This window comes from Boleophthalmus pectinirostris, unplaced genomic scaffold, assembly GCF_026225935.1.
Source record: "Boleophthalmus pectinirostris isolate CB_2022bp ecotype Guang Dong unplaced genomic scaffold, ASM2622593v1 HiC_scaffold_3, whole genome shotgun sequence".
In the NCBI taxonomy this organism is placed as follows: Eukaryota; Metazoa; Chordata; class Actinopteri; order Gobiiformes; family Gobiidae; genus Boleophthalmus; species Boleophthalmus pectinirostris.
Window position 1 is genome coordinate 14,826,462 of NW_026571299.1, and position 25,600 is coordinate 14,852,061.

At 39.5% G+C, this 25,600-nt stretch overlaps 1 protein-coding gene across 1 annotated transcript in view; it reads left to right on the forward strand.

Annotated features, from left to right (window-relative positions):
* Positions 1 to 24,717, forward strand: part of LOC110155839 (protein APCDD1-like) — a 30,278-nt gene extending 5,561 nt beyond the window's left edge. The window contains exons 2-4 of the mRNA XM_020920009.2: positions 17,807 to 17,972; positions 19,144 to 19,663; positions 23,368 to 24,717. Coding sequence (XP_020775668.1) covers positions 17,807 to 17,972; positions 19,144 to 19,663; positions 23,368 to 24,159 — 1,478 coding nt within the window. The 3' untranslated portion in view covers positions 24,160 to 24,717. The remainder of the gene's footprint in view (positions 1 to 17,806; positions 17,973 to 19,143; positions 19,664 to 23,367) is intronic.
* The last annotated feature ends 883 nt before the right edge of the window (positions 24,718 to 25,600 follow it).

The window sequence follows — 25,600 nt, forward strand, 5'->3', positions numbered from 1 at the left end:
CTCACGCTTTTGCTGCTGCATCCGCCCTAAAACGCTACCAAGTGAAGACAAGCCAGCCAAGTTCGCTAACATTACACTACCCAATTGGACGCGTTAGCTGGAAACCGTTAGCAACTCAAGCCACAGCTAACTCTATTTCGTAAACATAAAACCCAAGATAATCCGGTAATTCTGGATGTTGTACCATCTGACCCGATCTTGCTCTGAATTGAACTTTTTGCACATTTTGAAAAAACTCACCATAAATCTTAAGTCCAAACCAGAATTTTGGATAAAGGTAAGGTTGATGTAATCTCGACTTAAAGACATCAATGGACCATCAACTGCGCTTGTCTCTTATCAGGGCTCGGGTTAGACTTTGGTTTTCACAGTGGAGAGATAGCGCCATGTTTTTAAAGGAATAGGCCATTGAATCTTCCATATCATCCGCAACGTAATAGACGGGGTTAGCGCGGTGGTATGAGCTACTCCAAAGTACTTCTTGGCTCTACGTTTAAGTTCATTTGAGTTCACTGAGTTTTGTTGTACACGTTCGTATGAAAAAAAAACTAAAATCAGTAATCGAGATCGCATTGCTACGCCTGGAATGTCCCTCGGTATGGCATTAAACGTATCTATTTCTGCGGAGACAAGTAGGTGACGTCGCTAGGTCGAGTTACAGGTCGTTTCTGCGGATGTTCCCAGAAGAATCCACGTTTTTGCCAATGAAAACATCTGCAGCGTTTAATGCAATATTGTGGAACATTCCAGGCGCAGAAATAACAAGTTAATGGAGACAAGCAGGTGGAGGATCTTCCAAAAAAAAAAAAAAAAAAACATAGTACACATTATAGCATCAACACTTCCTTGTACTATACCAACTTGGAAAGCAGTGACTTGGAAAGCTGTTTTTAAAGACTGTACTTGACAAACGATATTTTAAACTATTCATTCATATTATTATTTGTGCTGCTGATGACCTAGAACTGAGTGCAGGGTTTCGTTTCTGTGTAGTTTTTATGCTGAAATGACAAATAAATTCTGGCTCTGATTCTATATGCCCAAGCCACAGCTGCCTTAGGGTGAACTCGCAAAGTTGTGGCTGCCAATCGGGTTAAACAAATATGATGTAACTAATAAATAGGTTTTTGTTTTTTTTTCCTTCTTAAAAAACAGTAGCTCAGTTGGTAGAGTGTTTGTCCACAGCTCCGATTGTTGGCAGTTCAAATCCTATTCTTGACTTAAACATTATTGGTAAAACTGTCAGATCCACTGTTACTGTTGTGTCCTTAGGCAAGACACTTAATCCACCTCGTCCCCAGTGTCTGTGTACTTTGGTGTGTGAATGTGTGAGTGGTTTCTTGATGTAAAGCACTTTGAGGGACTAGAAGGTGGAAAAGCGTTATATAAAAATATGATCAATTACAATTTCTCAACTCTATGCAGCAAAAGTGTAGGATTTTTTAAACTTGGTCATCGATGCAACTTACAAAGAAGAATTAAAGGTGCATTGTGAAATTTTTCTGGTGGAGGATCAGCCAACTGCTTGTCTACACGGATATGTTATTGTCATTGTTTACTCTCAGGTGCACTGCCCTGACTTTCAGAGCGCAAATCAAATTCTTTGCAGCTCATTAAATAAAATCTAACCTGAACCAGTGGCGTAGAATTAAGCGGTGCACCAAGTCTCACTTTTAACTTCCCCGGGGGTACATGTCGGATGTTGCTCATGGTGGTCCAAGGAATGCTCAGAGTGTTAATGTGTTTGCTCAGACACATGAAAAATTAGGGGGAAGATTGCACTGGAAAAAACAATATCTAAGTAAATTTAAATGAATTAAATTAAGAACATTTCACTTTATTTGAGTAGATTCAACTTGACACGTAAAATTATCTACCAATGGAATAAGTGTGTTTTTCTTAATTCAAGCAATATTAGAGTTCGTTTCATATTTTAAGTACAAAAAGTCTTGTTCCACTGGCAGGTAATTTTACTTGTCAAGTGAAATTTTCTTGAATCATGCTAAAACCTTTTAAATGCAAGTCATCTTAACTTGGCTAGATTTTGTTTTTTGCAGTGTTGTTATTGCTTTGTTTGGAATGCTTCACAATAGTCTAAACCAAGCCAGACCAAGTTACAGGTCAGATCTGTGGAGAGCCAGCCTCGCTTTCAGTCAGAATATTAGTTTTTTCTAGATATTTTTGAGCTATAAAACCACCTGTAATTGAATAAATGTAAGGTAGAGCTGTTTAATGTCATATTGTGGAACATTCCAAGCAGAGCAATGACACATCCACAGAGGCAAATATTTCACAACAGTAAAAGAGATCGTTCCTGCTCGTATTAAACCCGCTGCCTTGTCCCATATTACTTTCTCCGCAGCCCCCCCTCCTCTTTCTATTTCTCTCTTGGCAGCAGCGTCCACTGGGCAAACCTGCGTATGATCCCTTCTGTAAATAAACTAGGCTCTGGGCTTAGGCAGCTTTACTTTGTGATGAAAAGACAACAGTAGCCCTCCGCACACTGCCCCAGGACACAGGGAATAGTCCCGGTCAGAGCGCTGGATCTGGGGTTCATGACTCCAGAGACAGGGGGCGCCGCTGGGTTAAAACAACACGGCACACTTCTTGTTCTTTGAAAAGCTCCTTAAATCACGCTGACCTTCACCTGACTTTGGCGACCGGGCGAAGCATCGAGGAGGGAGAGAGTGAAGTAACGGGACGGAGTTAAATCAAGCTGAAAAAGTTGGCCAGGGATTTGGGAGTTGTAATGTCTGTTGTAGTGTGATGTGAAAAGTGATGTGTTGGTTGATAGAAAAGGCTGATGGCACAGATTGTCGGTCTCAATTCATCTCTTTTTTCCAGGGCAGCTGCAAAAAACAAGTTAAAATTACTTAAATTAGGAACATTTCACTATTATTTAAGTGTAGCAAGATGTATTTTCATATTTTAAGTACAGAAAAACTTGTTCCACTGGTAGATCATTTTACTTGCCAAGTGAAATTTACTCAAATCATGATACAACTTTCTTATTTCAAGTAATTTAACTTGGCTAGATTTTAGTTGTTACAGTTTAGTTTACCACCGCTGAGTGAAAAGTGGACAAATAATGCACTGTAAATTCTTTAGGTGTCTTGAATGGTGCTATTAAGATCCAATTCAGTATCAGTTTTCCTCCTATGTGTTTGAATGAAAGAGTTCAAAGCCAAAGGTTGGTGGTCCAGTCTCAGCTCGGACCAGTGCATACTGTCATTGTGCCTCTAGATGAGACACTTCACCACCTTGCCTATGAAAGAATCTGTGAAAGAATGTTTGGTGGTGGTTGGGGGGGTGTACGATGGCGGCACAAACTGTATAAAGAAGTGGACTAAGGGAGTGTGACATCACCCATAGAGTTCGGCTTCGGCTAAATGAAGCTCACGATGCAAAGTTATAGGGGCAAATCTGTTCCATATTAGGAATAGGAATTGATTTTGGACAAAATAGCAAAAAAACTAAACAAAACAAAACACCAGGGTCATGTAGAGGAGGATAATAGTGTAATACCTCCGTTATAGCTATTGTGTTCCTAGTTGCTCTGTTCTGTCCCTATTGTGTTGATAGGGGGTGCTGGGGATGTTTTGAGTGTTGTGTTCTTCTGACTGTGACCCAAGAATAACAGACTGATTTGGTGGTTCTTAAAAGGAAGTGGGCTGAGTTGGGCTGTGGCTGCAACAGTGGCTCGTATTAAGCCTACCAGTTTGTTAATAAAACACTTCTAAAGAGTTCAAGGTGCCTGGTTCTTACCTGTGAGTTACTCAGGGCATTACAAGACGAACATTTTAAAACCAAAATGATGAGGCTCGTTGCAGCAATTACACAGAGAGAGAGGTGACTTTTTTTTTTTTTCAATGTCAAGTCAATTGGAAACTGAGTCAATGGAGCCGGAAGCATCCCCATATGTCCTCTATGGGTGCTACCCTTGTCTCAGTTTAGGGAAGCTGTGGCTCTGAAAGAAGATTTTCACTAAGTTATTATCTTCTATAATTACTATCCACTGACCCATAAGTTGGAGGATCAGTTCCTGCTTGGACCATGTTCTTTTGTTGTGTCCATGTAACACTTCATCCACCTGGTTTATGTCTTAATGTGGTGTGAGTGTTGGTGTTTGTCAAAATGACATCAAACAGCTCTAGTTGGATGCCTCTGTATTTGAGGGCACACACTTGAAACTCGTTGACACGCAGCAAACTCCGCACAAAGTTCAGATTTTCCAAACTCGAAAACTTCAGACTTGCCGGGTGGGGTGGGGGGCTTTCTCTTGTAATAAAGTGACTTCTTGGGTCTAGTCACTAATAGAAATGTAGAAATGTTCAGGTTCCACATTTATCTTTTAGATATTTCAGGGCAAAGTGCAAGAGAATCTACTGCTGGGTTTCAAAAGACATCGCAACATTCTATAGGCCAATACTATTTAATACAGACGAGAGACAGGTGAAATTAATGTTATTCAAGTGCAGATTTTTGATGCAATATGGTCTTGGGGCTTGTCAGAAATAAAAATGTTCAGGTTGTATACCTGGGAATTTACCTTTCCAATATTTCATGACAAAGTACAATGTAATCTACAGGTAAATCTGGCTCTTGCCCCCCAGCTGGGAGTATGACATTTTAGAATCTGAAAAGCATCAATATCTTATAATTCAGTGTGGGATAGATTACTACTGTAGATGAATAATGACCACAGTGTAGCACAGTGTAAGAAGCTTCAGAAAGCCTGTAAAGTGCATTACAACTGCAAGACATTATTATAAATTATCAATTTTAAACAGATCAGGGAGTCCTTTCACATAACAGACAAAGATAGAGAGGTTTTTCAGCTTCTATGTCGAGACCGGCCACTGATCTCTCTCCATGGTGGTATTTTTTTATCCTCAGCTGTGCCAGAAACATGAACGCAAAATCAACTTGCGCGCATTCTGAAAAATTTCCACATTAAAAATCACTCCAGGTATCTTAAAAACGCTTTCCAAAAATGTGCCTGGCAAAAATCAACAGCTATAAACTATGAATAATGGCTGGCAAAGAGCGATGAGGGAGATTTGTGCTCTTTTCACCTGTAGAGTCTTTGTCGCACAGTATGAGAGCCCATATCCCCCTGTGGCCCGCATCCTCCACTAAACTCCATTCAACTGAAGTCATGTCATGTGCAATTGAAAATAAAGGCAGAAAAGAGAGAGAATGTGAAATCCACATTCGGGACAAATGAGGCGTTCAGTTTGGAGCTTGTTCACGGAGGAGATGGGTGCGGCATTCAGCTTAGATGCAGCACTTTGGGGTCTGTTGTGTGGTTGGATTTTTGTGAATAGGGAGCAGTTTTTGTGTTTATTTATTTGTCAGCTATAATACAATGAAATATAGTGTCTGTGGGAGAAAAAAGCAGGTTTCGAGACACTTTGGAAACTGATTTTACAATTTTATGGTTTCTGGCTGTGAATTTTATGGCCTTGTTGTAATTGGATTGGTATTTGTAGATGAAATGAGAATATTTTCTGTAGCAATTGGACAGTTGCTAATGAATTAAAGGAGACACATTAAGCAAAATCAACTTTAATAGCTTTGTTATTATAGACGGAGTATCAGACTACGTTACTTCGCACTCTACTGAAACAAAGAGCTGCTGTCTTGCCTTGTATCATGTCAGTGTCCTGTAGGATTTCAGCAGATTTCAGGCTCTCTGGTTGTATTGATCAGGAGTGGATGTCCAACTACAGAAGTTTGAGACATCTCTTCTCACCATTTACCCACTCACCTGATTTAACGCATATGGGCCATTAAGACATAGATGAAGAGACATGTTTGGTGAATTTTATCAAGGGGAAAGACATTATTTCCCTTCTTCCTACGGGATTTGGTGCATTACATACATCGCAACCAAATAGCAGCGATTGGTTAAATAAAAAACTACGTGCCTACTGTCGAGTGAACGAATCCTATGCTGGGAGGACAGATGGTTTCCACGAAGTGAAACCGGCTGAGGAATCAGGCTAATTAAGACATATCCCGCTCACTAATGTTAATTTAACATCATCACTTATTTTATCACATGGAGATAAACTGTTTTAGTGCACTGATAACACTCTAGCTCAGGGGTGTCCAAACTTTTTTCATCAAGGGCCACATATCTAAACACAGATGAAGCAGAGGGCTGATCGAGGGCCTCAGACTGGTGCTCAGTAAAGTGACTAATTGAAATATGTGCATGTTTAACATGTTAGAATGAGCCATCCGTCTTTATTCATGTGAAGATCCTTAAAACCACACACTAAATGTTAAATATTAGCTTTATCAAGGTATATTTTCCAAAAACTTGCAGTAAAAAGTAAATTTTTAATTGATGGGCCAATTCATCTGGAAGTCTGAGGGCCAAGAAGAATTTGTCTGAGGGCCGCATTTGGCCCACGGGCCATAGTTTGGACATGCCTGCTCTAGCTAGTGTTTACCACACAGACACTGGCTCTTTCTGCACTAAGACTGTGCACATCTAATGTGTTAATAAACAAATAATCCGTCTACATTGTTCCCCCATTATTTATTTGCACAGTTGATTGAATTATGCATGTTTGAGTAATCTTGTATTGTCCTGCATAAAATACAATATTAATCAGAATAGTTTTACACGTTTGAACTAGCCCCATATGTACAAAATATATTTGTTCTCCAAGACTGTTTCCAAAGTAGCAGTCAGTTGTATCTGTTGGCTGAATGACCAAATAGTAATTCGGATTACATTCAAAGTAAAGCCACTAGAAGCTTTGCAATTAGATAAGGACCGTGGGTGTCTTGCATGCTCTTAGATGTTAGGACTATTACTCTGTTGACAGGTGAATGGCAGGTGAATGACAGGTGAATGCTAAACCCACTGCACCACTTACAAAACACCTTTAACGGCGCTGTACTTCTGCCCATTTATTTGAGCAAAATTCTTCTTGCCCCAGTACATATATATTATATTATCTTTCTGAGGTCAAAACAAACCAGCTGTGTACTGTCAGGATGTGTGTATTAGCATGCTAGCTGTGGTTAGCTTTACTTGTGATGCAATCCTCCGCTCCGGTCTCTGAAAGTTGTGAAAATTCATCACAGTGATTAATGAGGATGTTGCTCTGAATGTTTGCGGTAAATAAGGAGCAACTTTGGAGCACTGCAAACATTTAAAATGAACTACTTCAAATTTTAAGACAGTAAAAATAGGCACAACAATCGACTAACAACTGAAAGCCATTCATAAATATTGCAATATAAATTCTCTGTCCACTTTTCCAACTGAATAAAATGTGTAGTAGCCTGGTTTGGCATGAGCTCCTCTATAATGAAAAAGGTACAAGGTGGACTTAACGCTCAGTGTGCTCCAAATCCCAAATCAAAAGAGGTGGATTTGAATCTTGTTTTCTCAGCAGAGTCCACATACAGTATATAAAGCTTTACATAAAACTGCATAAATTCACACTGGAGGGACGAGACATGGGGGCGTAAGCCAAATCAAATGCTAATCACCATTGCAAATAAACAGGTAGTTACAGCCAGGAGGTCTTCTGCTCAATGTGGTCCCATTCATGTGTGCAGTCTATAGGAACATATAGGAGACCACACGCACAGAAGCAACAGTGACATCCGGTGGAGACATGCAGTATTACATGAGTGATGTTTCTAACTAAAGGCCACAATCTAAGAAAACATTATATATGTACTTCTTGAAATATGCTCACAGAATAAAAAAGTAGCACATTGAAATCTGGATAGCACAAGTTAAGAAGTTACTAAGCCTGGCTTGTTCTTAAAGGGTACATATTACACTATTTTTTAAATCTATGTAATAATGTTTCCTCATCAAAACATACCTAGACTTGTGTTTTGTTTCATTCACACACACATATTTAACACACAAATCCTGAGCTGAGTTTTTCTCTCTCTCTAACAGAAAACACTCTGTTCCACCACTGCATTTTTTTAAGCTTCATACACATTCACTAGAATAACTTAAATGATTTTAGCCCTGGAATTGCAAATCCTTTCTGAACTAAATATAAAAGGAGCAGTTAACTTGAAAACTGCAAGCTGGACCATAGCTTTTTGAACACTGGCAGAGTTAGCAACTTGGGGACCCTAGGCGAACTTGAGTTTGGGGCTCTCACTATAATGCACCGTTTTTGTGTTTAGTTTTTTTTAACATATTTATTGTCTGTTTTGTTCTTGAGACATGCACATCTCTATTTATTTGAATTATGGTGGATTGTAAACTTGTCTTATTAGTTAAGTCGCTGACTAGATAACTAGAAGTGAAAGTAGTTTTACTTTTTTGCTAGTACAATTACATTTTTGTCCACCTCCATTACATATGATTATTATTATTTATCTTATGATTATTGTTTAAAAGCAAACTACTCTCATTTAATATCATATAGAGAGAGAAAATCAGTCAATCAATTAGTTATGGGATTCGGACATTGCTCAAACTGAACAGAAATGAAAAAGGCGATGGGCAGTATTGATACAGAGGAAGGACAAAGAGAGACAGTTTGAATGGAGGTTTGCAGTCACACAGATCTGATTCCCTTTTGCAGTTACGGAGTTCACAAACTTCCGAAGCCCATTTTCAGCTGTTAGGACATCCAACAACTACACAATTACGATGTCCGAATCCCATAACTAAAATATGATAATATCAGATCCAGAAACAAAAGCGATATGGTTTAAAAGACTTGAAAAAATTGGCTTTGACAATAGACACATCCCACTGGGAAATCAATCATGGTGGTTTGATGCCTACTTTTTTGGAGAATCCTTCCCAGTATGCACTGCGCGATGACCGGAAGTCTGAAATTCGGGATGCATGTATTGGTTAGGGGCCCCTCCAGATTTGGCGGACCTACGCAGCCGCTTACTTTTGCCTAATGGTAGCGCCACCTCTGATTTTGAGCTTTGGAGACGCAGACAGATTAATAATAAAAGGTTAGAGAATGAATAATGAATGAAGTGACTTTGAGCATCTGGAAAAGCGCTAAAGCATCATCAGCATCATCCATCTAAATACCTGAAAACTGTCAATATTAGTACTTTTAAACATTTATTTTATTGATTTTTTTATTTGTTTTGCGCAATAGCTGCTAGACAAAACTCCACGACCACACAATCCACATCCAAAGAAAGCACCCGTGTTTGAATTGGTCCATGAATCATATTTTTACACAAGTGTCCCAAAACTTCAGTAGACCACAATGAACTTCACTGTATTAGACGAATGGAAAGAATAAATCAAGGCTAAGCTAATGAGACATGACTGCAGCATATGAGAAGTGCACCAAGTCAACACGGCCGGGGTTTGGACATTATCATTAACATTACAACATCGTGGTCAGAATAAACTGGCTTTGGAGAAGAGTCTAACCCAGCTATGAGCAATTTTGTTTTACTAAGCTACTCTTTTATAAGTCCTGTTTTGTAAGTGCTACCATATGTACTGGAAGGAGAAGAGAAAGCAGAATGACAAGTGACCTCAAGAAAGCATAGAAAAAAAAGATGGGACAAAGATGTAACAGTGCACAGGCTTATGGCACGACTAGAAATGAATGGGATTTTAGATTTGGGAGTTGCTTTGGTTCACTGAGAAGACAGCTGGGTCCATTTTGAATAGGCCAGATGGAGTGGGGATATTCATAAACAAAAATAAGAAAATTGCAAACATGTTTTCCTGTCGAAGGTGCTGAAAAGGGGAATTAATCATGTCAGGAACTGGGAGAGATTTAGGAGTAAGAATTTGAAAATTTAGAACACAAATTTTCCTATTCCCGGTCCAATTTAAGTTTGTACAAAGCAGAAAATCAAAATATATAAACTCGGTGTATGCATTTTACAACAATAATAATGCATTCTGTTTATATAGCTTTTTTTTTTTTACAGTCAAAGATGGTTTATAGTGCATTATTCATTCACAACATGGTGGTAAGCTAGAGCCACAGCTGTTCTGAGACTCTTCCTCCAACTTAACCAGGCTGGCGTCACCTAGTGCCTCCACTCAATTTAATTTCTCTCCAGCGACTAGGTCAGGAATCAAAATATAATAGACAGTTCGCAAAAACCCCAGAAGTGCAAGTTCGGGCACCAGCCAATCAGCGTAGAGCCATACATTCTGTGTTGTCAACGATTCTTGAGATCGAGGATTTAAAGCCGGAATAAAGAGAATGTTTGGTGAATTTCATCAAGGGGAAAAACGTTATTGCCCTTCTTCCTACGAGAAAAGGGGAAAAGCTTAATATACCAGTTAGCCCCATTAACGGCACATTACATACGTGAGTACCAAATAGCAGCAGTTGATTAAAGGATAAAAAGTACCCGCCTACCGTCGAGCGAACGAATACTAACACTGCGAGATCAGATGGTTTCTACGTAGTGAAACCGGCTGATGAATCAGGCTACCTCCAACTAGGGGTGTGAAAAAAAAAAAAAATAAAATTGATATACCGTATTGTTTAATACGCTGATTCTGATACTGTGGGCTGCTGTATCGATATATCGCCAAGAGTGTTTTTTTTGGTATATTTTACAAAATTATTTTGTTACAGCACTACAGCTTTGTTGCTTTTTTAGTGAGATGAATCTCTTTTATGCAACACATTTGACATTTTCAGTGTTTGGATGGTTAAAATGTTTATGTTTCATATTCACTTTGCACTTAGTCTTTATTTTTATTGAACCGTATCGAATAATTTTGAAATAAATCGTATCCAATTGAAAGTGCACTGCATCGAGATATGTATCGTATCATGGCCTATGTATCATGTCGGCAACTTCTTAAAGATACCCAGCCCTACCTCCAACCACCTCCAACACTCACACACTCACATCACATTCATACTAGGCAACATGGGTGAAGTATCTTGCCTTAGGACACAACAAGATTTTTTTGTTGTTATTGTTTGCTACTGGCGCCACTGTAGCTCCTGATATTCCCAGTGGTTTTCCTGTGGTCTCCATCCAATTATTAACCAACCTCAGCCCTGCTTAGTTAGATTTTAACAATAGAGCTATTCTGATAGTTGTATTTTATGTTTACTGCGTGTAAGAGTAATAATTAAAGAAGGATACAGATTAACCACCAACTATAAATGTTTGTATTGAAACTTATAATTTTGGTAAGGTCTGCTAATCGCTTTAACCTTGTATAAAAGTTTTCCAAAGTGACAATTTTTTCCTTAAGTCTTTTTTGTGTGTTCTAAAATATATTGTAAAGAAAAACAGCAACAGATTTATTTTTTTGTTATATACAGTATTGTATATCAGTATTGATTTTAGTGACTTTGCAATTCTGTACTGTGGCAGCCCCACACTGCCAGCTCCTTCCTTGTTATATTCATCAGAGGTATAATACTCCCTACAGCTGACTCATAGCTCGACTGGACTGGACTAGACTGGAATGGACAGCACTATCATGATGTTTTGAAGATTCATGTCTCCTCTGGGTCCCATATATAAGTTTCTCCTGCGTTAAAACTCCAGTATCATGCCTCTTTTTCCAACTACTACTATTATAATTTATTCTACAACATGTAACTTTAACTGTAAATGTGGAAAATATAAAATCAGGAATGTATGACAAACCATGAGTCTGTGTCCGAAGACGCAGTTGTCTTGAATCATTTCTGGGAAAAACAAAAAAGTTGGTCTGAAAAAAGTCCAGAGAGGTGTAGAGGTCAGAATCCCTTTATGCCCAGTCCAGTACAAACATCTTTAGCCCATAAACCAGTTTTCTTGCCATTTCACCTGCGTTTGATAGGAGCAGGAGACAGGCAGGAAATGAAGGACCAGGAGGGGGCAAGGAAATATATATGAAGCTCTCAGGCACCCGTAGTTCACAAATACAAAGTTATTTTAGTGTCAAAATTGGTTTTACTTGTTATTATTATTGTTTTACTTGGATTTTTTCACAGTATGGCATTAAACATACAGTATATCATACATTCCCACTGTTACCTAGAGGCATCTCCTGCTTGTCTCCATGGGGATAATATGTGTTATGTTATACTGTGGAAAATTACAGGGAAATGATTAAAGTGGGGCTAAACACTTAAACTTTGCCCACAACCACATTTCAAATAGCTGCTTAACTGGGGCAGTACCTGGAGGAGTAAATGGGAGAGTGAGGGGGGGAGTGTGATGTCAAGTCGAAGTTTTTTGCAGTGGCCACTGAAGGCAGCACACACTTTTTTTCACCAAGCTGTAAATTTACCTAGTTTGCACACAAATTCCATACAGTTACACAACACACAATGCACCACATCCATCCATCTTCTTCTGCTTATCTGGGGCCAGGTCACGGGGGCAGCAGTCTAAGCAGAGACTCCCAGACTTCCTTCATCCTGGACACTTCCTCCAGCTCCTCCGGGGGGACCCTGAGGCATTGCCAGGCCAGTCGAGAGGCATAGTCCCTCGAGCGTATCCTGGGTCTTCCCCGGGGCCTCCTCCTGGTGGGACATGCCTGGAACACTTCCCGAGAGAGGCGCCTAAGAGGCATCCGGCCTCCTCAGCTGACTCCTCTCAATGTGGAGGAGCAGCAGCTCTACTCTGAGCTCCTCATGTGTAACTGAGCACCTCACCCTATGTCTAAGGGAGCGCTCAGCAACCCTGTGGAGGAAACTCTTTCCGGCTGCTTGTATCTGCGATCTTGTCCTTTTGGTCATTACCCAGAGCTTATGACCATAGGTGAGGGTAAGATCGTAGATTGACTGGTAAATCGAGAGCTTTGCCTTTCAGCTCAGCTTCCTCTTCACCACAACGGTTCGATACAGCGACACATCACTGCCGATGCTGCACCGATCCACCTGTCAATCTCACGCTTCATCCTCCCCTCACTCATGAACAAAACTCCAAGATAATTAAACTCCCCCACTTGAGGCAGGGACTCTCCACCCACCTGGAGATGGCAAGCCACCTTTTTCCAGTCAAGAAACATGGCCTCAGATTTGTACACACCATACACAGCAAAAAAGGTTGATTTAGTGTTTGGTTCCACTTTAAAGGTTTTATATAAGTCTTGGGAGCTTTAAGCCATGTTATGATGTTGTTACATCCTCAAAAACATATCATATTCCACCTTGTGATGTCTTGAAGAGGTAGTTCATAAGTTAACAGCTACATTTTAACCTTTAGTCCAGTAAAGATCAGCAACTCCAAGGCTGAAATTATCCAAACTCTAGAAGAAGAGAGAAGAACTCAGCTTAAATATGCAGGGTTTGTGTGTTAAAAATGTGTGAATGAAACAAAACACAACTCCAGGCATATTTTGGATGAGGAAAAACTAATATAACAGATCAGAAAGTAGCCTAATATGGGGCCTTTAACATCTCCATGGAGACGAGCAGGTGGCGAATGTCCCAGAAAAGTTACATGGTGCATTTTTTAGGTTTAGTGCATAAAAATAAAGATGCTACTGCAAATATATAACTCCTAAAATCTCTATATTTTTCCAGACTGAAGTTATGATAGTTAATACATCGAATACAAAACTTTGAAAACTTTCCACCCTCATCTTTCCTCTTCACTCTGTGGTCTGAGGGCTGTGCAGGTGAGGAGATATTTGGGAATACCTCATACTTTTGCAGTCCTGCTCACCATATGGCAGCCATTCTAAAATCCAATCATAAAAACACGAAAAATATCCTTCGTCTGACACTAACAAGCTTATAAAATCCTCCGGTATCCATCTCTTTCGGACAAATTTCCACAAAAAGCCACTCTTTCCTACATTTGCCCAGGCGTAGAAAAACAATAAAATAGTCAAGGCTACAGGTTAGAGTGTCCCAGCGTGCAGCTAAAGTGGAGTGTGGAGAATGTAAGTTTGAAGTTGCAGTTGTAAAAGTGTCTTAGTACAAAATGAGCAGAATTTGATATGAGAAAGAAACAGGACTAGAGGGAATAAAACAATACAGGCAGGAATGTGGGTTTGAGAAAGTGATATGCAGGGTTGGGTGCTTAAAAATAATATAACGCAAGCTAAAGTAAAATTATTAGGCTATTACTGTAGTTAACAAATACCTCTATAGTTACATTTTTATCCTTAATTGCTTTTACTTGCTATTTGATCGTCTTGGCGTCTTTGTTGGTATGTTGGTATTATTACTGTTTAAATATTCCAAGGTCCTGTACCCAATTTGTTTCCCATGTATTTGAGCAAAGTTCTTCTTGCTCCAGTACAGATATTTGTATAAGTACCTCTTGAGGTCAAATCAGTCCTAATAAAAACGTTGTCTTGTCCAAGAATCAGTAAGTGGCCACAGTGCGCATTCTGTTTTTTACTTTTTAGACTTTTTAGGTACAGCAGCTTTAAATTGCAATGAATTTGAATTACTTCCTCAAATATATATAGAGAAAAATACATGTTTGCAAGCTCAAAAGTCTGTTTAGCTTTGACCTTTAATCTGCTGTAAAAGGGACATTCACCAATATCAGTTCTAGATGTTATTAATACTTACACAGGGAGATCCATCCATTTATCCATTTTCTTCTACTTTATCCAGTCGTGGAGGCAGCAGTCTAAGCATGGACTCCCAGACTTCCCTTTCCACGCACACTTCCTCCTGCTCTTGCAGGGGGACCCCAAAGTGTTCCCAGGTCAGCCGAGAGACATAGTCTCTCTAGCGTGTCCTGGGTCTTCTCAGGAGGCATCCGGAACAGGTGCCCAAGCCACCTCAACTGGCTCCTCCTATGTGACGGAGCTTCTCACCCTATCTCTAAGGGAGTGCCCAGCCACCCTGCAGAGGAAACTCATTTTGACCGCTTGTATCCGCGATCTTGTCCTTTCGGTCATTACCCAGAGCACATGACCATAGGTGAGGGTAGAAACATAGATTGAGGGTAAATCGAGAGCTTTGCCTTTCGGCTCAGCTCCCTCTTCACCACAACGGTTCAATACAGCGACCTCATCACTGCCGATGCTGCAATAATCCGCCTGTCAATCTCACGCTCCATCCTCCCCTCACTCGAGAACAAGACCCTGAGATACTTGAACTCCTCCACTTGAGGCAGAGACTCTCCACACAGGGAGCTCTATACACTGAATGCACTTGCTGTCACAACCAACTACAGGCAGTGTGTTAAAGTGTCTTGTCCGGAGATACAAAACAAAAACTTACTAACTGCATGATTGCTAACTAGTACTATTTTGAATATGAATACTATTACCAGTGCGATTCTTGGATTCATTGTCTTTCTTATTTGGACACTCAAAGTTCTGTTCTAGTGGAAGTTCGTCATTTTTTATTTATTTTTTTTGCCATGGAGATGTTTTTGCTTTGTCTTGCTTCTGGAATTTTTCACAGTAGGGCATTAAACCTTTCTATCTTCATGGAGACCAAACCATACCAAGTTACAGGTTAGATCTGTGGAGAGGCGACCCCGCTCACAGTCAGAACACCTGTTTGTTTTTTAGGTATTTTTGAGCTGTAAAACCACCTGTTATTGAATAAATGTAAAGTGGAGCTGTTTAAAGTTATACTGTGGAATATGTCTTCAGAGCAATGACATTTCCAAGTGACGGACCTCTAACCATAAAGTGACATATTGCACCTTTAAGTAGATTTTTTTCATGTGCTACTTTTACTTTTATTTTAATAATCTTTTGCCCTTGTATCTGTACTTCATCCACCACGGTCGTTTTTTTTTTAACTTTACTTTGGGGATGTAACTATAGCTTTTACATTACTCAGGCCTGGTGTATGTGGGGCCGATCTCGTATCCACGGCAACACACGACAACAGCTCACATATTTGTACGATGGGATAAAACTCGCTGTTATGGTCAATGACAGGGGGAAGGAATGCAGATGTGAATGTGTCAGATTTGTAAACGTTATGCGATGAATACAATTTTTATTTGAATTAACGTAACTGTCAATGTTTGGTCCCAGGCAAGCCCATTCATCATTATAAGAGCCTATTGAGTCATATTATCGCCAGATGTTTGGGGACCGGGAGACCTGCTGTTCTCAGTGACCTACATGTACTATTGAAATAACACAATACAGTTGGAAGCAGATATGCAAAAGATTACTGTAAATATATGCAGTAGATGATGTAGTACTCAATTTTGTTACTTAAAGATGCATTGTGTAACTTTGCAGGTGGAGGGTCTGTCAAATGCTTTTCTTCACGGAGATGTTATTGCTTTGTCTGGAATTATTCACAGTATGGTATAAAATCTTTCTATCTTCATGGAGACCAAACCAGACCAAGTTACAGGTCAGATCTGTGGAGAGGCGACCCCGCTCACAGTCAGAATGCCTGTTTTTTTTGGGTATTTTTGAGCTATAAAACCACCTGTAATTGAATGTATTTAATGTAGAGCTGTTTAATTTCATACTGTGGAGCATTCCAAGCAGAGCAGTGACGTCTCCATAGAAAGAAGCAGGTGACGAACCCCCCAACCAAAAAGTTACACAGTGCACCTTCAAGTAAAATACAGATACAAGGGCAAAACATTAATCAAGTAAAAGTACAACATGAAAAACTTTAGTGAAAGTATTAAAACTCTGAGACGTCATCGGCCTGGAGGACACAGACAGGACAGGTGAGACAGGCACATGCTCCTCTGTTCCCTCCTCGTCTCTCCTCTTCCTCCTCCTCTCCTCGTTTCACCTGCTCCTCCGCTCCTAAAGTACCTGTTTAAAAATGTACTTAAAGAGTAAAACCTAAAAATATTTGTGCAGAGAGTTTTAGAACAATTAAAGGATGAAATGTAATGATTTTGGTCATGTGTTTAGCAGATTTGAAGTGATTCACAACTGATTTGTTAAGCTAAGCATTAATGTCACCATGGAAACAAAGAGGTTACACAGTGCACCTTTAAATATTGTGCACCAATGTAAAAAAAAAAAAAAAAAACAACAATATAATATGATTTTTGAGGTCTTTTGGCTCCTACATAGGTCTTTATTTTACCATTTAGGTCTAATATTCACCCAGTGTTGTGCTGTTTTTACTTGGATATGATTTTTCATTGTATCTGGGACCAAGTTATTTAAAAACACGCTCAGTATTGGCTTATTTTTTCTCTCAAATGTCTACTTTCAAAATAAATATAATAAAACTTAAAAATATATTTTCATTTTCGAGTATACATTTAATAACCTAGCTGTGTATAAGTGAATACTCTCTGCACCAGACCATATCTCTGTGTTGCAGTGGGCTGTTGATTACAGACACAAACCAAAGCGTCTGCTCATGGTCTGTGTCTGGTCACTTTAAACCTCTCTCTCACCGCTCATTACATGGAAAATTAACCAAAATTACAGCTCACAGTCAAAGTGTGTTTACATATATAACACAAGACGTGACTGAAAACGCCTTCACTTTTGGTTCATAGTCATATTCAGCACAATAACTGAAGTGAATTGAAGTCAAAATTCTGTTATAAAACTTAAAAGTTCAACTATATATAGGTTTTCTGGTGAAGGCTCTAGGACTTGCTTGTCTTCCTTTGATTGAATTGCTCCAGAGTATAGCATTATTTATCAAACTTACTTTACCTATGGTTTTATTGCTGAACATTTACTTTGGAAAAAATACATTCTTTCTAAGACATGGGTCACCTCTCCACAGAGCTGACCCGTTACTTGCCTTGTTGTTGTCACATGCTCGTCACAATAGAGTTTAAAGTGTATTTTGTTTTGTTTGATTTTCTAATTGGTTGGTTACTAGTGTAAAGTAGTTCAGCTGGTCATGGGCACTCAAGGCAAAGCAATAAGACAAACTGGTGATGCACCTTTAACTATTTCTTGTTTCTGTTGTGCCCACAGTTGTGTTAGTGGCTGCGTCCGGGAGTAAACTTTGGGAAGTTCCTCTTTCATCTCCGAATGTGAGTCACAGTCTTCAATGGGAGCCTCACTGTCAGCATCATCAAGACAAGGCAAAGATCACAGCAAACGTACCTCCAAGTCTGGACGGGACCTGGGTGTCTACAAGGTAAATATGAATTATATATTAGTCAAATTATTAACAATTCAAGATCAGGATATATTTTCAAAAACATTTTTCCACCACACATGGGGAGTGTAAGGGGAATGCCAGATGTTGAGTGATTAAAATAATAAAAAAAAGAAAAAAAACAAACAATTGTCTTCATTATTTGTCTCTAAAACCAAAATGAAAAAATGGATAACCATTTGTTTTTTCAGTTTTTAATTTTGTGTTTAAATAAATAATGGAAAAAACGGATAACAGCCATTTACCATTTCCATGACTTAACCTGCTGGACCAGACTAAAGACTGAACCAGGACTAAAACAGGACTAAATCAGGACTAAATCAGGACTGAACCAGGACTGAGTGTTGGGACGGGGGGTGCGCCCGTCTAGACTGTTGGGTGATCAGGGCTGAGACCTGGACCAGACCAGGACTGAGACCAGGACTGAGACTGCTTTAGTCTTGGTTTAGTGCTGGTTTATACCTGGTTCAGTTCTGATTTAGACCTGGTTTAGTCCTGATTTAGTCCTGGTTCAGTCTGGCATCGCAGTTTATGTAACAGAAACGTGAAAATTGAAAACTGAAAATACAAATCGTTATCCATTTTTTTCATTTTGGTTTTGGAAACAAATAATGAACAAAATAGTTGTTTTTTTTTTTGTTTTCTTATTTTTGGTTTTATTTTGAAAAAAAAAAAAAATGAACAAATGACACACGGATTGTTACGTATAGCTGCGTTTATAACACAGCATGGTGCAAAGAGCATTTCCCTGAACTAGAATAAATACAAATCAGGTACAGGACCTTTATAACAAGTAGAAGTATAATAAGATAAGTGGGCTAACGCATTTTAACAATGTAGATTCAGTCCAGACCTGAAGAAGCAGCTTGGATGAGCTGTGAAATGTATTCAACCAAAATAAACTTTTGTCCAGTTGACAAATTGAATTTCTCCTTTTGCCACAGTGTAGACTCTATTTGGAATTTCAGGTCAGTATTCTCCTAAAAATAATCTAATGATGAAACAGAAGTGAACCAGAAACCAGTAAACAAGTGTTGCACAAGGTGATCAATAATTGGCTCATGCTGTTTGACGCACAACCACAAAAAATCCAATGGTTTTTATCTAATCCATATATCAAAACCAACACTAAGCACCTCTCTAATTCCAGATGTGAAGTCAGACCCGGCCCAGAATTCCTCCTGCGTTCCTACACCTTCCACCCTACTCGTCACCTACAGGCCATCCAGCACTACTACACCGACAGTGCGTGTGGGGACCCTGCTTACTCCCTCCTCGTCCGGGGCAAGCTCCGTCTGCGCCAAGCCTCCTGGATCACCCTGGGGGCCACAGAGTCTGACCACCACGTCAACAGAGTGGGCATCGTGATCCACAGTAGCTCAGCCAAGCAAAGACTGGCCTCCCGCCTGCCCCCCTCCTGCGTGGGGGCGGCACTGAGCAAAGCGGTGCCAGGGAAGGTGCTGGAGCTGTACAATACCAGGGCGGGGAGGCTGTGCCTGTCCGCTATGGGGTTTTCGATGGCGGAGCTCGGGCTGGTGAGGGTGGAGACGCGTAATTTCGGACATGGAGGGAGGGTCCAGGAGCTGTTTCTGGGGGACATTCACACACAGTGGACACAGAGGACGTACCACCGGCCCACAGGGTACCAGACGCCCCTGCAGAATGTGATGGTAAGAAGTTTTTATGGGTTTTTATTGAGTTTCTGTTGGACGTTGGGGTGATTTTGAGCAGGTTCTTGTTTGGCATTGCACTTTACATCAAAACTATGTATAGTGTTTGATGCTCTAAGCATAATTTTTTTGTTTTTCTCTGACAATGAATAGATTCTTGAATGAATCTTGAATTTATTCCTCAAGATGCTGTACCTGATTAGGCCCAAGCCCCGACAGGGTGTAGGGCCTATTGCGTTCGCTCGGACGAAAGCATGGGCAACGATGAGTGCATGGGTGAATGCGAGAGGATGTTGTGCAGCTTCGTCCCCTCGGTCGCCCCCAGCATGAACAGCAGTATCCCAGTAACCCACGCCCAAGGCCTGGGCCATATTTATCACTGCTAAAACAAATGGAAGTCAATGGGAGGTCATGAGGAAGGTTGAGAGCTTGAAAAAAACGTATAATATGCTGTTCCAATGTTTACAGATATATTGTTTTTGCTAAAAATATTATTAGGCCGGAGCGCCAGAGGCTGGCATAGGGCCTATTAGTATCACTATGCGATGCTACTACTTACTTCTTAAAAAAACATTAAAAACAGAACTAGTTCATTTTAAATAAAGTTATTTTTCACTTTCCAAACACATTCCAGGCAGCATAATTATTCATCATGGTGAGTTTGTAAGAGTTTTTCACATTTGGGTTGAGACACAGTAATGCTAACAGTTACTTTCTAACAATGCACCCGGCTCACTTTCTGTTTTGCGAACAATAAAATGTTTTATGATTACATGCAGAAAACAAACAGGGGTCTTATTTTGACCCAACGAGCTGCATTTATAATATATCTGTATTCATAGTCATTTTTTATTTTATTATATGAAAGAAATTTGATTATTTTAATTGCTATTTCCCCTGTAGTTCACTGTCATGATAAAAGTGTCGGTTGTCGTCATATCCTGTCAAAAAACAGAGGTTACGTTGAGTTTGATTCTTGCAGGCTTTAGTAAGACTTAGACAGTCCCTCTACAGATCTCAAAATGCTCTTTTCTCTGGCTCTTTTCTCTTTGGTATGTGTTTTTTTAATTAACTTTTTATTTTTTTAAGCTGCACATACTAATAACAAGACATGCTGACTCAAAGACATAACAAGACAGAAGACATAACAGGAAATAGTTTGTAGACAGGATGGAGGGGAAAAAAAGAACAAAAAACAGAACAAAAAAAGCAACATAATAAAACAAAAAATAATGAACCATGCGTATATGTCATCCATTTAATCTGTATATGTCATCTTGAAGCTCCTTTGTGTTTTTAAAGTCTTTAACCTTTCACCAGGCTCATCAATACAGTTTTCAAATGGATGGAAATTGGAGTACACAATGAAACGACAGATTTGAATTTTCTTATATACATACATTATACTGATATACATTGTAATAAATTGTTAATTTACATGCAATATCAGTGCTTAAGTGTACAAAAGTAGTTTTAAACCTTGAAAATTATACTACACAGCAAAAACTGGAGGGTTAAAATTTTACTGTAAAATATTTCAGAGTTGTTTTTAACACCAAAAATGTTTTTTTTAACTATTTGAAAGTTAAATGGGGCTTTTAGTTGGAGTTATTTGTCAGAGTTGATGTGGTGGAGGTTAATTCAACTTCTCTTAGTGTTAATTTGGCTCCTCCCATTCACCACTTCAATCTCTTGTGGGAGAAGACCAGTTTGAACCAGTTTTGTGCATAATTTCTTCTTAATTTAACTAAAATAAAGTAAAAATAAAATAAAACACCTCTGTGTGTTGTTTAGCTAAATCAGAATAACTCTACAAAGTGTTATCTGTTTACTCTCAAAACATGAATATAACTCTAGATTTTGGGGTTAAACAGAAACTTTGGTCCATTGTTACTTAATTAACACTTCTAAAAATGTAAAATTAACTCTAGAACAGATTGGACTCATATAAACTCTGAGAAAATGTTAAAGTTGATTCTGTGAGAGTCAATTTTAACACTCCACTTTTTGCTGTGTATAATTCAGCCACAGTAACTTTTTTAATATTCCACAATATGCCCCAGTACCATGACTCGCAAAAGCAATGTGAGTGAAGGAAGTAATGGGGCAAGGAAATCCACCATGTTAAAATATGGCCTTCCCAGAACTGATGCTATGATGAGGATATTAATGTTAATAGATCTTTTACTGTTAGTGGCTGAGAGCTGGACCCAGTTTCTGTACAAGTGGAAACATGATGAATCTGTGGCTCTGGGTCCAAACTCATGAAAGCCTGGATCTGAGACGGCAGGATTAGTCTGAGGACAAGGTTAGAGTTGATATAATGATTTATGTCTTAAAGGAAATCAGAGCCAAACAGTCGCTGGCAAAAGGGCTCCACAGATATTTTGGCTCCATTAAAATGCTTTGAAATAAATTACTGCAGAATTCTTATCACAGCCCACCTTCCATTGTTTCAACCTCAGCTAAAAGAAAAGCACTGTCATAAAAATCAGCCTATTCATATACGTGCCTGGATTTTAAAGGTCCTACATTACGCCAAATTGATTCTTGTGATCTTTTGTAATGTTATATTGTTGTTGACTCATCAAAAACATACTTGGAGTTGCATTTTGTTTCATTTATTATTAGTCTGTCTACATCTCCAAAGCTCAAAATGTTGTCATGAAGCGGTAGTTTTCAAGTTAACAGCTCCTTTTACCTTTAAGTCAGTAGATAGTAATTCCAGGGCTGAAATCATCCAAATGATTGTATTGAAGGTGTATGGAGTTTAAAAAAACACACTTCCTGTATTACCATATGACATCACAAGGTGGAACAGTGTATTTTCTTTATGAGAGAAGAACTTTGGGAGAAAATTATTTAACATGATGAGTTCATAAGCACTTTTCACAACTTTCAAACCAGGCCAAAGTCGAGTTTTTCCATCATAATAAAACTAAAAACGACTCGCAAACAGCAGTAGGGGTGAAATGGTTTGGTACGTACCTCATTACACTATGCGAACAAAATGGAAAAATATCTGCTTGTTATTTATTTGTGTTTTTATTAAACCAACAATTAGTTTTAACATTATACAAATGAGAAAATAAAATAAATGCAAAGTGCTGCTTGGTAATACTAATAAGTTAAATTAAATATTCTCAAAGAAGCGACAAATGTATGAAATATTATAAAAAATAAATTCCTTGTAAACAGTAAAAACTAAAGCGCAGCACTAACAGTTCCAGCATGAAGTTTTACTAAATTTTCATATTTTTGGCCAGAAATAAGAATTTGTCCACATTGTCTGAAGTAAGTGCAGGGGAGAGGATTCACGTGGTTCAGAGGGATGTAGTCAAGGTGGGGGCAAATGTTGTCAAGGCTGCTGCCCTAACTATAAAGCACTGCGGGAAACACTGCCACCCCAATCATGGACGAGCTCCTTCTTGAATATTAAAGAGCCAAGACTTTCATGTAGCTGCACATGTACTGGCGAAATGTAAACACACACAAACTCACTTGTGCATAGCTTTGCACCAAACCGAATGTCCCGTACCGAAACGGTTCAGCACAAATACATGTACCTTTACACCCCTAAATAGCATACTTTCTGATTCTCAACAACAAAACACACAGTTGTCTTATTTTGAAATTAAGAGTTGCTTTTACTGTGTATCTGCAAATACGACGACTTTAACGTGTCTTTTTTTTTGTCATTTCAGCACCACATCCACCCGTGCCCAGTTTGCGCCCTGGTCTATCGTTCCTCCGAGCTTCGTCCACCCGCCCTTCCTCGTGGTCCCTCCCCTCCTCTTTCTCTATCGGGGCGATGGGTGAGCCAGCGCTGTGAGACCCGCCCCTCTGCCCTCTTCCTCACCCGTGACTTCACTTTTGAGCCTGATGCCCACCAATGGGGGGGCGTCTACCGGCACTTCTCCGACCCATTCTGCACACAACCCACTTTCACGCTAACTGCTTCCGGGCACTACGCACAAGGAAACCCGTCGGCCAAAATCTCCACAGCAACTGAGTTTGTCTTCAAGGTTACCCAGGTGAAAATTACGCCGTTTGACGTAGCAACGGCGAAGCTACTCAACTCTACAAGACCAGGGAAGTGTGGTTTGACTGGGAATTGGCAAGTTGGGATCGAGCAAGACATCACGACAACACACGGGTGCACTGCGTTGGGTATCAAACTGCCCCACAAGGAATACGAGCTCTTTAAAACTGAGCTGGACCACAGAAAACAAGCACTGCTGTTCATTGGGGAGAGACCTACAGATGGATCGAGCCCGGACCGACCACAGAAGAGGCCCACTTCCTTCCAGACGCCCCTGGTGCAGTGCAGCGGGGGTGGGGGAGCGGGGCAAGAGGAGAGACTACCCCGCAAGGAAAGATTGGGTTCCCATAGCAAGCAAATTCAGCTACAAATAAGCGGAGGAGAGCGGAGGAGAGGACATGCGATGCTGCTAGCTCTGGGTTTAGTACTGTACACCTGGGGATGTGTTTATTAGATCGGTAAAGTCCAGGTGTTGATGGACATTGTTTCCTGGCAGCTTTTTATCCCCCCTCATTTTCTCGCCAGCTGCTCTACCTTCTCTGTCCATGTGATGCTCGCCACATGTGTCTCCAAGTCTGAAAAATAGAAAGTATTGGTGCTAATTTGATGTTGACAAATGGTGTAGTTAAATTATCCATTTCATTTTTGCAATTTCCAAGGTTCCCACGGTCATGGAAATTCGGGAACGTCATGAAATTTTCAATGAAAGTTTTGGAAAAGTCATGGAATTTTAGTATCTCTTTCATGCAACTACATCGTTCTGTTAAATTATCATTAGGATATTATGATTATTTCCAAACGTATGTGCCTTTTATTCAAAAGAGATGACAATAAATGCACTGACAGTATTTTCAATGTTAATCCCAAACCATAAAGTGAGTGGAAAGGTTTAACATTTCATATTTAGCCCTAAAAGTATGATCATTTCTACACGTGTATTGTGCTGTAAAATCATTGAAAATTTACTTTAGGTCATGAAAAAGTCATGGAAAAGTTTTACAATTTTGAAAAGAGTGGGAATTTCACTGGTCAAAACTTGACAAATCTACATTCTCCTGACTGGTATTGCTATATATTGGGTCCTTTGAATTTTAAGGTTCAATCTGTATTCTAAGAAGTTTGGATTGGGTTGATTTACATATACCCTTGAAATTGCAAAAACTGTAATGCAATATAAATGTTTGTTTTACACACGAAATTCAAAATTAAGTCTGTAAAGATAAAATTGGAAAAAAATTTTTTTTTTTTTTAAATTGGGAATTTTGGAAAGTTGAATTTGAGAGATAGAGCAAAATTCAATTGGAAGTAAACAATTTTTGAAAATTTTTACAGTCACATTTTGACTAAAAAGTTCAAATAAAGTCTCTGGTCAACACAACTACCCTAATGATTGGACTAGCTCTCACAGACATGTAGTTTGTGTCTGTTTTTTCATTCCTTATCAGTTTTCTCCTTCCAAATCATCCAGTGACACAGTAAGTTATGTATTTTCCCACCAACCAAAGAGTTGCCAGTTCAAACCACACTCAAACCAATACCAACATGTCCTTGGGCAAGACGCTTCCCCCACATCTCCAATCCCAACACAAGTCTGGGGACATCTGCAGCTTTTTTCTCTTCTGAATCCGGGAACTACTTTTTCACGATTAAACACAACTCCACATGTTGACGGACACTGTTTTCCTGGCAGCTCTCCCCTCTCTCTCCACGTGATGCAGGCCGCAGTAGTAATACGCCCAGAGAAATTCATGAGACATTGAGGAGAGCGTACTGAACTTTATATTTTCACGGTCTGTTAACATCCCGACCGGCCTTCACGAGCTGCCCCACAAGACTTCACTTTAAATGACTACAAACTCCAGCTGTGGACTGCTTTATTGCTACCTAAGACTAAT